Below are 13950 nucleotides of genomic sequence, written 5' to 3'. Positions count from 1 at the left end.
TCACCAATTATCAACCCTAAACTAAAGCGTGGCTTAGTGGCTAATTCATGTAGGGGTGCACAAGGAGGAGAGGTCTAATGAAGAGGAATATTTCACTGTAGCTTTTCAGTTTTTATATGAATGTGTAGTAGCAGGGGTTTTTTTTAAACTCAATATTTTAACTTTGAATTATAAATGAGTCTTCTCAAGAGTGGCAACGACTTTTAGATGCTGGTTTCAGCCATACAAAACAACTCAAGTGTACTGTTCTTGATCACAGCTCTTTATTTTATTTCTTCAAGTGTACAAAACTATTGACCAATGGTAGAGCTTTAAATTTACAAATGGCCTTTTAAACAAGTTGGAACTCAGCTGTACATTTAAGCATGCAACACACAATTTCCACTTCTTTTAAAGGAATTACTTGCTTCTCTTATCACACTGCATGCAGCATGATTTTTTTTAAAAAAGAAAACAGTGCAATAATAATGCTACTTTACATGATATGTAGAAACAAAAAACTTTCATGAATAGGGTTTTCTTCTCTCTCTCTATATAAAATATGTGCATTAACATTCGCATTGTCTGACATAACTTCTACCTTTTCCTTACATATATTGTATGCACTGGATTAACCACTGGTCTGTACAGCTTTAGTAAAACAGCCCATTTTCAGTTAAAAAAGTGTAACAGTATAAAAATCCAAGCAATGTGTTAAAGTAAAAAAAATAAATGTGGTGGGAACTGTGTGAAGCTCAAAAACTAAAGAATGTGAACAAGAGTTCAAGAATAGCAGAATGCTTTATATTTAAAAGTGCTTTCCAGATTTGAGCCAAAGTTTAAATCCACTAAAAGTGTTTTTTGGTTCACACAAGGAAGCTATTTGATTAGAAGTGTTCTTTTCCACAAGCTCCATCAAGAAGTGGAGACCTAGTTTTCTTTCAATTCTTAGTAATTTTCCTCCTCACATCCCCCACACACTTTTGTTCACAAAAGTTTATTTTCTCAGAATGTTTTGACCCATGAAAACCAAAGTGAAGCCAAAATAATCTGTCTGTGATGTTATGATTTTTATTATGGCTATTTTTGTAGTATCACAAACAAAGCATTGCAGCTTCATTGTACAAGAAGACATACTCCAAAATCTGGACATCTTGTGGGTCCTAGTCATTACTAGTTATTCAAAGAAAAAAAATATTTGATGTGTTCTTCAATAAATGTACCATATCTTTTTCAAATTGTTTGTCTGAAAGTTAATATTGGAAATATAGCAACTTCCAAATTTAATGAATAGATATGGCACAACCTTGACAACATTGTTATCATAAACACACCTCATCTCTGTGTAAATTCCATCAAGGCACTATTACAATACTCAAGTTTCTGATGGCCTGCTCTCAAAAGATGCCCAAAAATTGAGGATACAGTAGAAACATAGCAGTCACAAGAGTTTAGTAGTTAAGTATTCTATTTACAACAGGATAAAAACCATGAAGAAAGTAGTTGTTAAAGCAAGTAACTACCATCGTGGTAGATGAGATGAATGTATTTAACTCTCATTCCATTTCATTAACATTGAATTGGCAAGAAGTTTTTCCCCAAAGGCACAGGAGGGCAGTGAACTGTAACATCCTTTGATACATACAGATTAGCTGTTAGAATGAACTTTTCATGAAAAGGAAGCATGCTGTACTCCTATAAGGGATGCTTAATAGTTAAAAACTAACCTAACACGTGAGTCACAAGTTTTTGTGTATTGCCAGAACTCTATTTACTACTTTACACCCAACACATTTAGTTTCCTTTTAGGTATGTTAATGGTTACATGGCATATTAAAGGCTTATAGTGCATTTCTTTTAAACAAACAGCCATAAATATGGCAGTAACAAGCAATTCTGAATATTTTCTACTTCTGTACATAAAATATACACAACTGAGTGAGAAATCAAGTGCTCTGCTTTAAATACTAAAAATTAACAGGGACGTCATTGCCTTCAGAGTTCTACAAACTGTACAATCAAGGTTTTTAGAACTATGTGCAGAAAACAGTTGGTCTGAAGGAATTTAAGGTTGTATACACATAGCTAAATATTATATATGAACAAACTAGGCCTATAATCAACCACATTGTATAAAAAAATTAGTCAGGCAATAAATTCCTTTGTTTTGCTCACCCAAGGAATTCTGTAAAGGAGCAAAGCAGGAATTTAAATTTTAAGAGCTGTGCTTTTTATATTTGAGACAGGAGAAGACAGGACTCTTGTGACTTAACTTTGCCACAGAAAGTTTTCTTAAAAGCAAATAAATAAATAAATGTCCCAAAGAATAAAGCAATTGAATATGTTTTCCAGCTCTACAAAAAAATTATGCATGAACAGAACTTATGTGCAAGCAGGCAGACATAGAATATATTAGGTATGCACATTAAGCAGACAGGGGCGAAAGTCCAGTGAAAGCAAGTTAACATAACAGTTTTGACCACTGGGTATTGCAGTGTATGAACAGCTAGTTGTCCCAAATGCTCACTAATACATATAGATCATCAACCTCAGCATAAATATTTTTATGATGATTTTTAAAATTTGGATTTGGCAAAAAGTCCACAAGGCAGAACAAAAGCGAAAGACCTGAGAGACAGGCAAGACCAGAATGGGAAGCCTGTCCAAATATTGCTGGACTCTTAACTCTTCACTTTTACAGCCAGCAATGATGGGAGTTAAGAGTTCAACAACATCTGGAGGGCCACAGGTTCTCCATCTTGGGCTGGACATATGCAAATATTAAACCAGAAAGGTTTGAATCCAGGATATCTTGCTCTGCTTAAGTTGTTTTAGACTACCTAACCAAAGTAGTAAATTGACAGCTTCTTATATAACATTGCACTGCTGAACTGATTGAAAGAATTTATATTTGCTGTAAAAGAAGATCACTGAAAATTGGGACATCCTACAGATTTGTCTTTTGGAAATTTGAAAGCATCCAGTAAGATTTGAAGACTGGTTTTTTTTCATTTACTGTGAGTGCTAAGATCTAGGCCCCTCAAAGTGAATGTTTATAAACAGCACTGTGTGGGAATTACCTGGCTCCTGGGATTTATTCTTGAAACGCTGAGGTTGCTACCCAAGACTGTATATTATAGCATAACTGTTCAGACACAATTACATTCAGATGGCTCAAATGGCTCCATTAAACCCAATGTTTGTTGAAAACCATGCTGATGCTTCATTACCCTAGAAAGTCTTTTCTGGTATCAAACAGAACTGTTTTTCTACCCCAACAGTAACCACGGTTTCCACTGTCTGCACCTCAACATAATGAGTTTCTGAAACTGTTCACTGTATAATACAGCACCTTGCAATTTGCCAACAGACGATGCTGTTTGGGAAGAAATGAATTGAATGTTGCTGAGCACACAAAGCTCTCTCTTTGGACTGTTGTAATGGTATTTCTCCTAAATTCACTAATGTGATCATTGGAATTCCATTTTCATAAACTAAGGAAAACTGCAGATAAGTAACAGTCACAGAAATGTGTGATTAATGAAATGTTGGACTAATTGCGTAAACATCTTTTAATGGCAATGAACAACTGAGTAGTTTAATCTTTTTACCACTATTAAGTTTCCAAATGAGTATCACTGGATATAATTTTCCTAATGAATGTATGAAGACCATAATTCCCACTAAACTCTGAAGACGTTTTAGGTTAGAATTCACTTGTTTTGTTAATATGACCACTGGAGATTATATGATTACAGTGAAGAAAGATATGTGTTTTTGAATTCCCAGACTGCTATATTCTGTACTGATATTTATCAGAGCAGTCTACAACACTTTAGAATATGCAAGGCAGTAATCCAGCGTTTTAAAGATGCAAAGAGAAAGGTACTGGTATGTAAGCATTGTCCATGTCATCTGGATAGGACGGAATATAACGGACATTGCTCCATGTGAGCACAGCCTTATAAGGCCAAGACTTAAATCTTCTGTGTCCCTGTGTTTTAGATAATATTGCCTTATTTGATGCCAAACCAAGATGAAAATATGGTCCCACGAAGAACATGATATTTCCACTTCATATATTCATCTGTCCAGTCATTCTATTTAAACCAGTAATTGATTGCAAGCTGCAGGAGAATCATCAGTAAAATGAAGACATAGTGCTTGAAGTTAAAGAAGTTATTATCTGGAGTCTGTGAGCTTGAAGTCATTCTGGTTCTTAGAGCTGTGATGTCTCTGCAAAAATGTATGAACAAAAGAGGTGAATTCAAAAGGTTGCCAATTCTGAAATCAGCACCACAGAAGTTATTGAAATATCACATACTAAATACATGGCAATTAGATCAGGATTTGTTCCAGCTATTTTAGAAATTCCTACAGTACTGGTTTTCACCAGCATCAGAGGCCACAATTAGAGCCTCGGGATGAAAGCCAAGTTCTAAAAATGGGGGACCAAAGTGGGTGGGGTTCACTTTAGAGCAGGCACAAATATGTGGGCCCAACTTCTACAAGCTCCAACAGTGAAATATTTGGAAATTTCTGCTCCAAAGTAACTTTTGCAAAAGCATATATTTGGCTATTTGGGGCATGAGTAAAGCAAAAGACAACTGTTTTAGGGATGGTAAAAACTGAACAAAAAGAAATACCACATGACTATCCTCTAAGCAATGCTCCTATACAGTTGCCATTAATTTCAAAGGGATTTGGCGAGAAACACACATTAGATCGACTCCTTATTTAGAAAGCTAAAACAGAGTCACATTTTTGGTCTTTGAAGCTTTAATGAGTTTCAGTAGTAGATCTATCAACTAGTTAATCTACCATAATAATAATAATATAGAAATTTCTGGTAATCCACTTCTTCAATGTGGAAGATTAGACCTAGATATTAACTCTCATGCCATAGACAAAAATGCCTGATAACTATTCTTAAGAACATAAGAGATCTTATGATCGAATGTTGTCTTGTTTTGGCCAAGACAAACACAAGAAACAAAACAGAGGATGAATATTGTGCAGATCTAAAGGATGCACTGAGGCACCTGAGACAAGTACTCCATGAAGCAAACATGGAATTTTCCTACTACAGTGGTGCCCCGCAAGACGAATGCCTCGCAAGACGAAAAACCCGCTAGACGAAAGGGTTTTCCGTTTTTCGAGGCGCTTCGCAAGACAAATTTCTCTATGGGCTTGCTTCGCAAGACGAAAACGTCTTGCGAGTCTTGCAATTTTTCTCTCTCCCCCCCCTTTTTCTAAGCCGCTAAGCAGCTAATAGCCACTTTGCCGCTAAGCCGCTAATAGCGCTAATCCGCTAATAGGGTTGCTTCGCAAGACGAAAAAACCGCAAGACGAAGAGACTCGCGGAACGGATTCTTTTCGTCTTGCGAGGCACCACTGTACTGAACAAAACACAGGTAGAGAGACACAATAAAACTAGTGAATTCCTGGTCCACTCCACAAGTACAAAGAAACTGGTTAAAGAAAGTTCGGAGATTATATTGCATTCATTTAAGAAACCGGTCATGCCTCACTAAAGAAGTCTGATTTACACCTTTGAGAACTGATGACCTACGAGGATGATTTGATATAATGTATTTATTTAGCAGTTGATTCACATATAAATAAGTGGTGTTTTTTATTTTGAACAAAGCACTCGCAGTAAAAACAGACAGAAAAAACTTGCAAAAATACACACCTTCTAATGTCTTCTTGCGTCTCTCTTATAGAGTCAATGGCACTTTGCAGTTCACCAAGGTCTAGCGTCTTCTTTCGGATTCTTGCACTGTGTTTGTGTTGCGCTTCAGAAGTAATTCAAATAATGCAAGATAGGTTAAAGAATGGAAATCTTTAACGAAGGCAAATGCTTTTAGTTCACCAAACAAAATCACGCAACTTTTCTCTTTTTCTGCCTTTCATAACTCAGGACAAAAAAACTGTTCCCAATCCTAAAATAAAGGCACTGTTTTACAACACAACCTCTTTAGTCTAAAGGAGAACGAAGTAAAGGCATGTAACTACTACTGCATTCTATCCGAAAAGAAAAATGGATAGTGTGAACTTACCTTCACTACCAGAGGAGTCCTGATTATCAGGTTCTGGCGATGAGAAGCCACTCTCCCCTTTCTTCGATTTTGCAGACCTCTTTATTTTTGCAACACTAACCTGCAATTCATAAGACATATCTGCTCAGTAACAAGACAGATAAAACACTTGCTGTGACAACCTGCTTTGATATTAGAAAAAGGTTCAGTCTGTTCATAATTTTGACGAGGCATTGTGCTCTTTAGAGTGGTCTCTGTAAGGCTGGAGGCATTGACTCTGGTTGTTGTGAACTTTGTGGGGTGGAAGAAACATCTGACCATGTTATATGAGACTGTTTGAGGTATATGAACGAAAGAGAGCCTCTGTTTCATAGGTTTAGTGATCTGGGTACTGCTAATCCGTTCTTAAGAGCTGCTCTTTGAGACCAAAACCTCTGGGGCTTGGTGTTGGAGATTCTATGGATATTTCTGAGAGATACAAGGATTTATAAAAGATTGTGAAGGAAGTGAAATAATACTGTTTCCAGTAATGGGGCCTTTCCTTTCGGCCTTGCAATACCATTAAATCCAGGGAAAAGGAGGAGAAATCAACAACCAGCTTTCATGTTTGAAATGCAAGGTAGCATGGAAAGGAGTTATGCTGACTGCCATTTAGCTTCTTCAGTTCTGCTAACAGTGAACTTTCCTTGCTTATCCTCAGGTAAGAAGGAAGGATTTCATTACAGTTTTAATCTCTCCAAGGCAATTGGCCATGAGACAAATATTTGACTCTGCCTTCTAAAGGATAATCTGCTGTTTTTTTACTTGCCCACTTAATATCATACAAGAGCTTACCATTGGTGTCCGATGTCTGACTTTTGTTTGGATAGCACAATCTTTTTCAAACTGTATCATATCATTCAGTGGATCCCAAGGTCTTGTGCTGTGGGCAACAGAGAATGGACACAATGCAAGTTAAGTAAGTCTACTTAAAAAAAGAAAAACTAATAATCCTGTTTCTTTCCAAAATGCAAGGTACTAGCATTTCATGAAGAAGATCAAGACTGGAATATGCATCTTGTCTGATCTGGAGGGTCTCTTCATCTAAAGGAAAACATTATCTGATATATCTGCATGAAGGATCATATTACCAGTCAGACTACATACTACAGCCAAGTATGTAGTATGTGACAAGCTGTTTCAAAATTGTTTGCTAGTATCCCAAGTAGAAAGGGAAAGCAAACCAAAACTTACTCTGCATATCTGTAGTTCCATTCCCCTGTGAGTGGATCTGGCTCAAACAGTTTGCATACCCACTCTTCATCTGCAAGTTTCCTTTCTTTGGCAGCCTTTCTCTGTGCTTCTTCAAGAATACATTTCTCCTGAGTTGCTTCTGATTGGTCTTTGTTATTTATAGCTCGGGTCACATGTTGCCAAAGTCTAGCACATACAAGTAATACAACTGTTAAGAATCAGACACTGGTCCAAATATATTCATTGCAAGTTTATTTCTGCCGTATCATCTGAACAAAATTACAATTACCACATAAGCTTGATTTCAATTTGTTACCTATTTTAGAAATTATTTCTCCAATTTACTCCAACTCAAGTTCCTGTATTTTTTGCTGTACTATGTTTTTCACCCTCCACCCTTCCTGCTTCCAGCCATTAGCTGCATGATGCTTGCTATGTATTAATCTATAAGAAAGCAGGTTTAATATGAACTTACTTCTCTGACTCAAAGTCACCTTGCTCCTCAAACTTCACTGTGTATCTTCTTAATCTGCGCTGTCTGATCTCGGGTGTTGGATTCCAGAATGTCTCTGAAACATCTGTCTTTTTGTCCCTAATAATAACTTCACTGTCCTGTAATGTTTAACATATTAGATTACTTCGTAGTCAAAGAGTAAACAATCTTACAAAGTCAATAAGAACAAAGACTTCCTTCAGAAAGTCACTTTTTGCAACCATGAGGTTTGTTCTGCCAGTTTGGCATATGTGGTTGGGGACAATTTAAAGTCAAATCTGAAAATAGATCTCTTATTTCAGCAAGAGGAACTTGATTTAAGGGAACCTGATTTACTTTCAGTCAGGTTTTGACCTCAGATGCAGTACTTCTGCAAAACTTTTTGCTACCAATGGAATCTAGAAAACAAAGAATCTGAAGTGGAATTTCAAATTTTTGAAAGGCCTCTGAAAAAGTACAATAAATATTTGATCCGAATTGCAATTAGGGTAATCAAAGGGGGGATTGGGGGGAATGTGTCATTCTTAACAGCATTATGTACCAATAATTCAATGAATGTAAGAGAAATTTTAAAGGGTTACCCAACATTTGAAAATAAATATGCTACTCACCCAGTGGCCTTCCAGAGTAGCTAGCACTTCTTTTCCAAGTTTAATTTTCCCCATTATCTGATTAACACTGTCATTGCTGCCCAAAAATGGCTATTAAAGAAAAAAGATCAGATGCTTGATAATGCTGTGTAGAACTTTATAAGATAATGTCTCAGTTAACACATTGCATTATGCCAATATTTTAAAACAAATGATGGGTTTAACGTAAAAGTTCCCATAGTGCTCCTTCCTTACACCTATTGTGCTGCAGATGAAGTAAGCCAAAGGGAGGCTTGCCATGTTTTCTGAACCCAGGCACGTGGTTTGTTTATTCCCAAATCATGAGCAGAAACCAATATTTGTTCTACTGCTTGTGGTTTGTTTGGTGGGAAACCAAAAATTCATGTTCAGGGGACACAACAAGCCAGATTCTGGTATGTTTGGTCTGCAGAAAATGACAGCAGTAGGAGAGAAGTTCTTTGGGAACTTCTGAGCAGTGTACACCAGCATGCTGCTCATTCACATCAACGTACTGTTTATTTAAAGTAGGGTTTTGTATGACAAGCAAATTAGGCTACTAAAAGCTGCTAAGAGGTTTCTGAAATGTCAGCCTAAGATAATGTCTGTCATCATTCCCTCAGAACTAAGTAGAATCAAATTCTGAACTCTTCTTACATTCCTTGAGAGATTATCTGAAGAAAATTATCCACACAGAAAAATTATGCTGGAAGTGCACAGAACACATTATGGCTAGAGCAACTAATAACTATGGCACTATATCTGAGCTACAGAAGTATTAAATCTACTACTTTATTTTTATTTAAATCAGTGCTGGGGAGATCTATGGCCTCTGAATGCTGTTCCCATAATCCCTGGTGTCCAACACCATCTGGGAGGCAGCAGGTTCCCCATCTCTGGTTAAAATGAATGGATTAATATACAAGTCTTGTTTTTCTGCATAGTTTCTAAATAAATGTTATGAACTATTCTACTGATTAATAAATATAGCTAACTTTGGGTCAGATTTTTTTTTAAAAAACCAGAGTGATTTTTTTTGTCCAAAACTGTAATATGCTTAGGGTTGTGCTGTTTACTGAGAAATACATCTCACTAAGTTCAATAGGTAAGTGTGAAAAGAATTGCAAGGTACTGGAGGGTTTATTATGATGATTATCACCATCACCACTAATATTCAAAGGTTGCTTCCAGCATTTAAAAAATAAACTAGGCCAGTAAAAGAGGTCTCATTTCCTCTGCAGAACCAAAAGAATGAATGCACTACTCTGTATTTTCTAACGCTAAATCCTCTGGTGCCTATAAACAGGTTTGACTAACCTTTAGCTTGAATTCAAGTGCTGCACTGTATCCAGTTTTCTCACATGTGATGCTAACAGTTCCTCCAAGCTCTAAAGTCATTGTGCCATACAGAATTCCTGTTAAGAAAGAACTCGTTTTAATTCTAATACTGTTACAAAGCTACCTCCATTTTGTACTTCCATTTCTACCTACAGTATAATGAAAGATGGTATACTAAAGCCCATGCCTTTTGTTACATTCCAAGAAAAATTAACTGACGGCAAGATGGATAACAAGAGGAAAAATCCACCAATATGGCTAATCCTTTTCTTTAAAAAGCCACTGTCTATCAAAGGCTCATAAGCCCTCAAGCAACAAACAAAGTCAGCAGAAATCTTCAGCTGGTTAAATTCAAAAATACTAAAATCCTCACTGGAAGACATTACTTATTGGAAGTAATTATTTAGAAGACATTATTTATTCTACTGCTTTATCTTCACTGCAGAAATTCAAATTGTTTATAAGTTCAAATATGCACAACTACTGTGTGATAACCAACAGCACCATATAAGGAGTAACTCTGCTTATTTTAATGAGTCTGCTATGAGTGTGACCAATGTTTGCTATCATTCACTGTATGTAGCACTGTGTCCTTCATTGTCCTGTTCTTAGGTATACAGAGAATGCCCTTCAAATGTCCCAGCGCTGTGCAAAGCTCAGTATGACCTACAGCTATCAATTTCTCTCCCCTTGGAGACTCACAACCCTAATCTTCTTTTAGAAATGATGCAAACTATCTGGACTGTTCTTTCACAGAGAGGGCTCACTTTTGCATTGAGTAGGAGGGTTTTAGCATATTTTAAGTTCCATCTATCATGTATACCCCATTATTCAATCTTACATGTAATAAAGGACACCGCTGAATGAAGAAGTGGCCTTTGTGCAGCACAACTAAATATTTATTGAAGGATTTTTGCAGACAGAATGTGTCTGCCAAATTAGGGAAGGACCAAATTCCCACAAAAAAATGATTTTTTGTGTGAAAATTGGGTCATATTCTAGTCCATGATTTCTCATGGGCCAAAACAAGCAACAGTTACTTTTTAGCAATCCTTTTTCTCCCTGAGTTATGGTTATGAGCAAAAGAAGAAACAGTAGTCATTTCTTCTCCAGTTTCTTCACTTAATCACACCTCCATACAAGTCGGCCCAGACTTTGTCTCACTCTCAAGCTACCTGTGCATGCCAGAAGTAAGTACCGTAGGCTGGATTGGCCAAACTGGTATTTTTACCTTTACAATGTGCATATGGCATGGTCATTACATATTCCTCTCCTCTGTTTAGGAACAGCAGCCGTCCTTCACCATCAAGAATGGCAGATAATGAATTTCCTGAAAGACAATAAAATGTTAAGATTCAAAGAAGCACATCCAGAGAGTGTACAAGACTAAATAGTGTCCTCACAGAAAATTCTGTAGACTAATATTAATTTAAAAGAACTATGGCACTCTTTTTTGTGGAGAGAAAGCTATTTCAATTCATTTTTATCACTGCATTCATCAAATTATTATTATTTAACACACTTTCATCATTAAAAATAGGCACATTTTTGTAGACACTGAAAAAACTAACCCAAGATCTTACCATAAAATTTGGATTTGGCCAAGATATTACCACTAAGGCAAAATCCATCCTTTCGATTGCTTACATAGAAGGCAGATATTGGAGGATGATGAGATACCTGTTGAAAGCAACATAATTCAATATAAGCAGGTGAGTTGCTCTGAAAATCTGTGGCAACAAGCAAAGGGTGCAGAAGAATTATTTTTTGGAATCCTAATCACTAGGCAAGTGGATGTAATTCACCAAATATGCAGCTACACACCAAGTATTATTGAAGATACTTGTGCAAAAACATGACATCAACATAATTAAACTAACGAACTAACCAGAAACCTGCAGTAGTTATGACTGCTGATAACTGGCTTATTGTTAAAGAGAAAGTAATAGTTACAAATGAGTCAAACTGAGACACACATGTACATACCTCACTATTGCATTTCAGGCACCAGTTTTACTACTAGACAGAGCCACCATCTTTTCTTAAAAATTACTTATTATTTTGCCCTTAAATTAGCATCCCACTCATAAACTCTAGTCTGTTGTGGAGAACCCATCAAACTTGAGATATTCAAACATATATCTCAAAAGAATATTTACACATGGGCTAGAAAATTTGAGAACTGTAACATGTTATTCTTAATTAAGGTGGGAAGTACAAACAAGTCACATCCAAATATAGAGAACCATTCTCAAACTTCACAAGTCAGTTCTCAAGTGAGTTGATTGCGCATGTCCTGCATATAGACACATATATCACCACAACGCTTGCCTTCAGATTATCAAACTTTGTGAAACAAGTTTACGGGTTTCAAAACATCACCTAGCGTATCAGAAAGAACCTCAAATTTTGTTAGAATTCCCGGCTCCATGATTGCAGTCATGGGATTTTTGTCTTTCACATGACGGTATATGTTTTGACTCCACAGAGTGGGAAGTGACGGAGACAGGGTGTTTGTGTTACTGTGTTCCATGAAGTGGGACTATTGCCCTTTGTTCTTTTTCTCTTTGTTGTCTGATGCTAGAGAGAGAGGGAGCCATATTGCAGTGCTCCGTGTGTGTTTATATGTAAATAAAGTAGATTAGCCAACATGCTGAGTTGCTGAGGTCTGTCACACGCATGATGCGCAAACTCTGCGGATCCCTAAGTGTGCTGGTTGGCATAGGTCGCTGTGATGTTCGGGCAGAAGAAAGCTTTTGAAGCTCCTGAACTATCGACCAGGAGGGAGGGAACATGCCAGTCGGGCATGTGTCTCTACCAGGGTCCTACTCGAGTGTAGGCTAAACTCCTGACAACTCCTCAACAAAGACTTAGGATGATGTTGGCTGAGAGATTCCTGCTGACATTTGAAGGAAATCTCCACAGTGTCACATGGAGTATTTTGGAATCAATGCCATCAGCAATGGAATATGTCTAATCTGTGCAGTTAAGATTCTTTTGGAAAATATGTTTAATGTATATCCCAAGTCTTATGGGTCTTCCACCCTAAAAATTGCAGTCCTGTACACCTTTGTATGAAAGATTTATATGATCTGAAGAGAAACCAGTCACTTGTCCTTTTGGTGTTTCCTTCAACATAGGAAAGAGCCCTAGGCCTAAAATAGTAAGAACCGTAATCTAACCAATATCCCTAAAACAGGAAAGGAAAGAAGGAAAAATGAAACATGCTAAAATAGAAGTGTTATGGTTCTATTATGCCAAGCTCTCCTCTGGTCATCTTCATTTATTTGATGACACTGTAAAGAAATACAAAACTTGAAGAAATGCTGTTAGTTATAAAAAAATAATAATTGTTACATCTTTGGTAATACCTGTTCAGCTATATAGTAAGTCTTGCTATTTGTTCTTGGATGAACCCACAAGCAACGGAAGGTCTCACCAAGGATAGGGTTGTAGGGTTTTTTAAGTCCCTGAAAAGAGAGACATTTTTTGCTAAGAAAATACATTCCAACTGAAAAAAGAAGGGCCTAAGAGTTTTCAATTCGTAAGTATTTAAAGGAAAGCCCTATGGTGACATTCTCTCTCAGGATAAGCTAAGGTAAATTTCATATTTGTAGGGCATATAGAGGCACAGCAACTATGGAAATGTATTTCTGTGACTCACATTACATTTTATTAAACCAGTCCAGTAGTCAAATCACTAGACAACACTGCCTGCCAACTTTGCATTGTAGTACCGCAGTGCTCACATCAAAAGCAGAAGAGGCAGCACTGTGTGTTTATTTGACCAAATACTAGTTAAGTATTTGATTGACTGCATTTTTAATCCACATTTCCTCCAAGGAGCTCGAAGTGGTATGCATGGTCCCTCTCCCCATATTATTATCACAACATCCCTGTGAGGTAGGTTAGGCAAGGACACTTTGGCTGGCCCAACATCACCAGTGAGCTTCATGGCTGAGTGGGGCTTTGAATCCTGGTCTCCCATGTCTCATTTCAACACAATGCCATGCCAACTCTCCATATGGCATGTATTTCACAGGGACCTTTGCCATAGCTGCTATTTGGTGTCTGAGGAGTCAGTCAACCAGAAATAGAGATGACTGATTACGAGTGTTTAGGGAGAAAAAATAATGTGCAAAAAGTATGCCTTTCTTAACATAGAGGACTATATGTACTGATTGTGTATATTAGTTGTGCTAGCAGAATAGTTTATGCAGGAGGATAGAAAGCCAGGATGGTTCTCGAAGGTAGTTGT

General features: G+C 37.0%; 1 protein-coding gene across 12 annotated transcripts in view; it reads right to left on the bottom strand.

The window, feature by feature from the left end:
* Positions 1 to 241: 241 nt before the first annotated feature.
* Positions 242 to 13950, bottom strand: part of OSBPL8 (oxysterol binding protein like 8) — a 68537-nt gene continuing 54828 nt past the window's right edge. For all 12 annotated transcript variants that reach the window (XM_081879372.1, XM_081879377.1, XM_081879376.1 and 9 more), the window contains 11 exons: positions 13064 to 13162; positions 11276 to 11372; positions 10924 to 11022; positions 9672 to 9769; positions 8358 to 8447; positions 7729 to 7865; positions 7254 to 7439; positions 6855 to 6942; positions 6042 to 6141; positions 5675 to 5777; positions 242 to 4215 (listed from right to left, as the gene is read on the bottom strand). In XM_081879372.1, coding sequence (XP_081735498.1) covers positions 4080 to 4215; positions 5675 to 5777; positions 6042 to 6141; positions 6855 to 6942; positions 7254 to 7439; positions 7729 to 7865; positions 8358 to 8447; positions 9672 to 9769; positions 10924 to 11022; positions 11276 to 11372; positions 13064 to 13162 — 1233 coding nt within the window. In that variant the 3' untranslated portion in view covers positions 242 to 4079. The remainder of the gene's footprint in view (positions 4216 to 5674; positions 5778 to 6041; positions 6142 to 6854; positions 6943 to 7253; positions 7440 to 7728; positions 7866 to 8357; positions 8448 to 9671; positions 9770 to 10923; positions 11023 to 11275; positions 11373 to 13063; positions 13163 to 13950) is intronic.

This window comes from Podarcis erhardii, assembly GCF_964252035.2.
Source record: "Podarcis erhardii genome assembly, chromosome: 10".
Taxonomy (NCBI): domain Eukaryota; kingdom Metazoa; phylum Chordata; class Lepidosauria; order Squamata; family Lacertidae; genus Podarcis; species Podarcis erhardii.
This window is presented reverse-complemented; position numbering and strand designations above follow the sequence as displayed.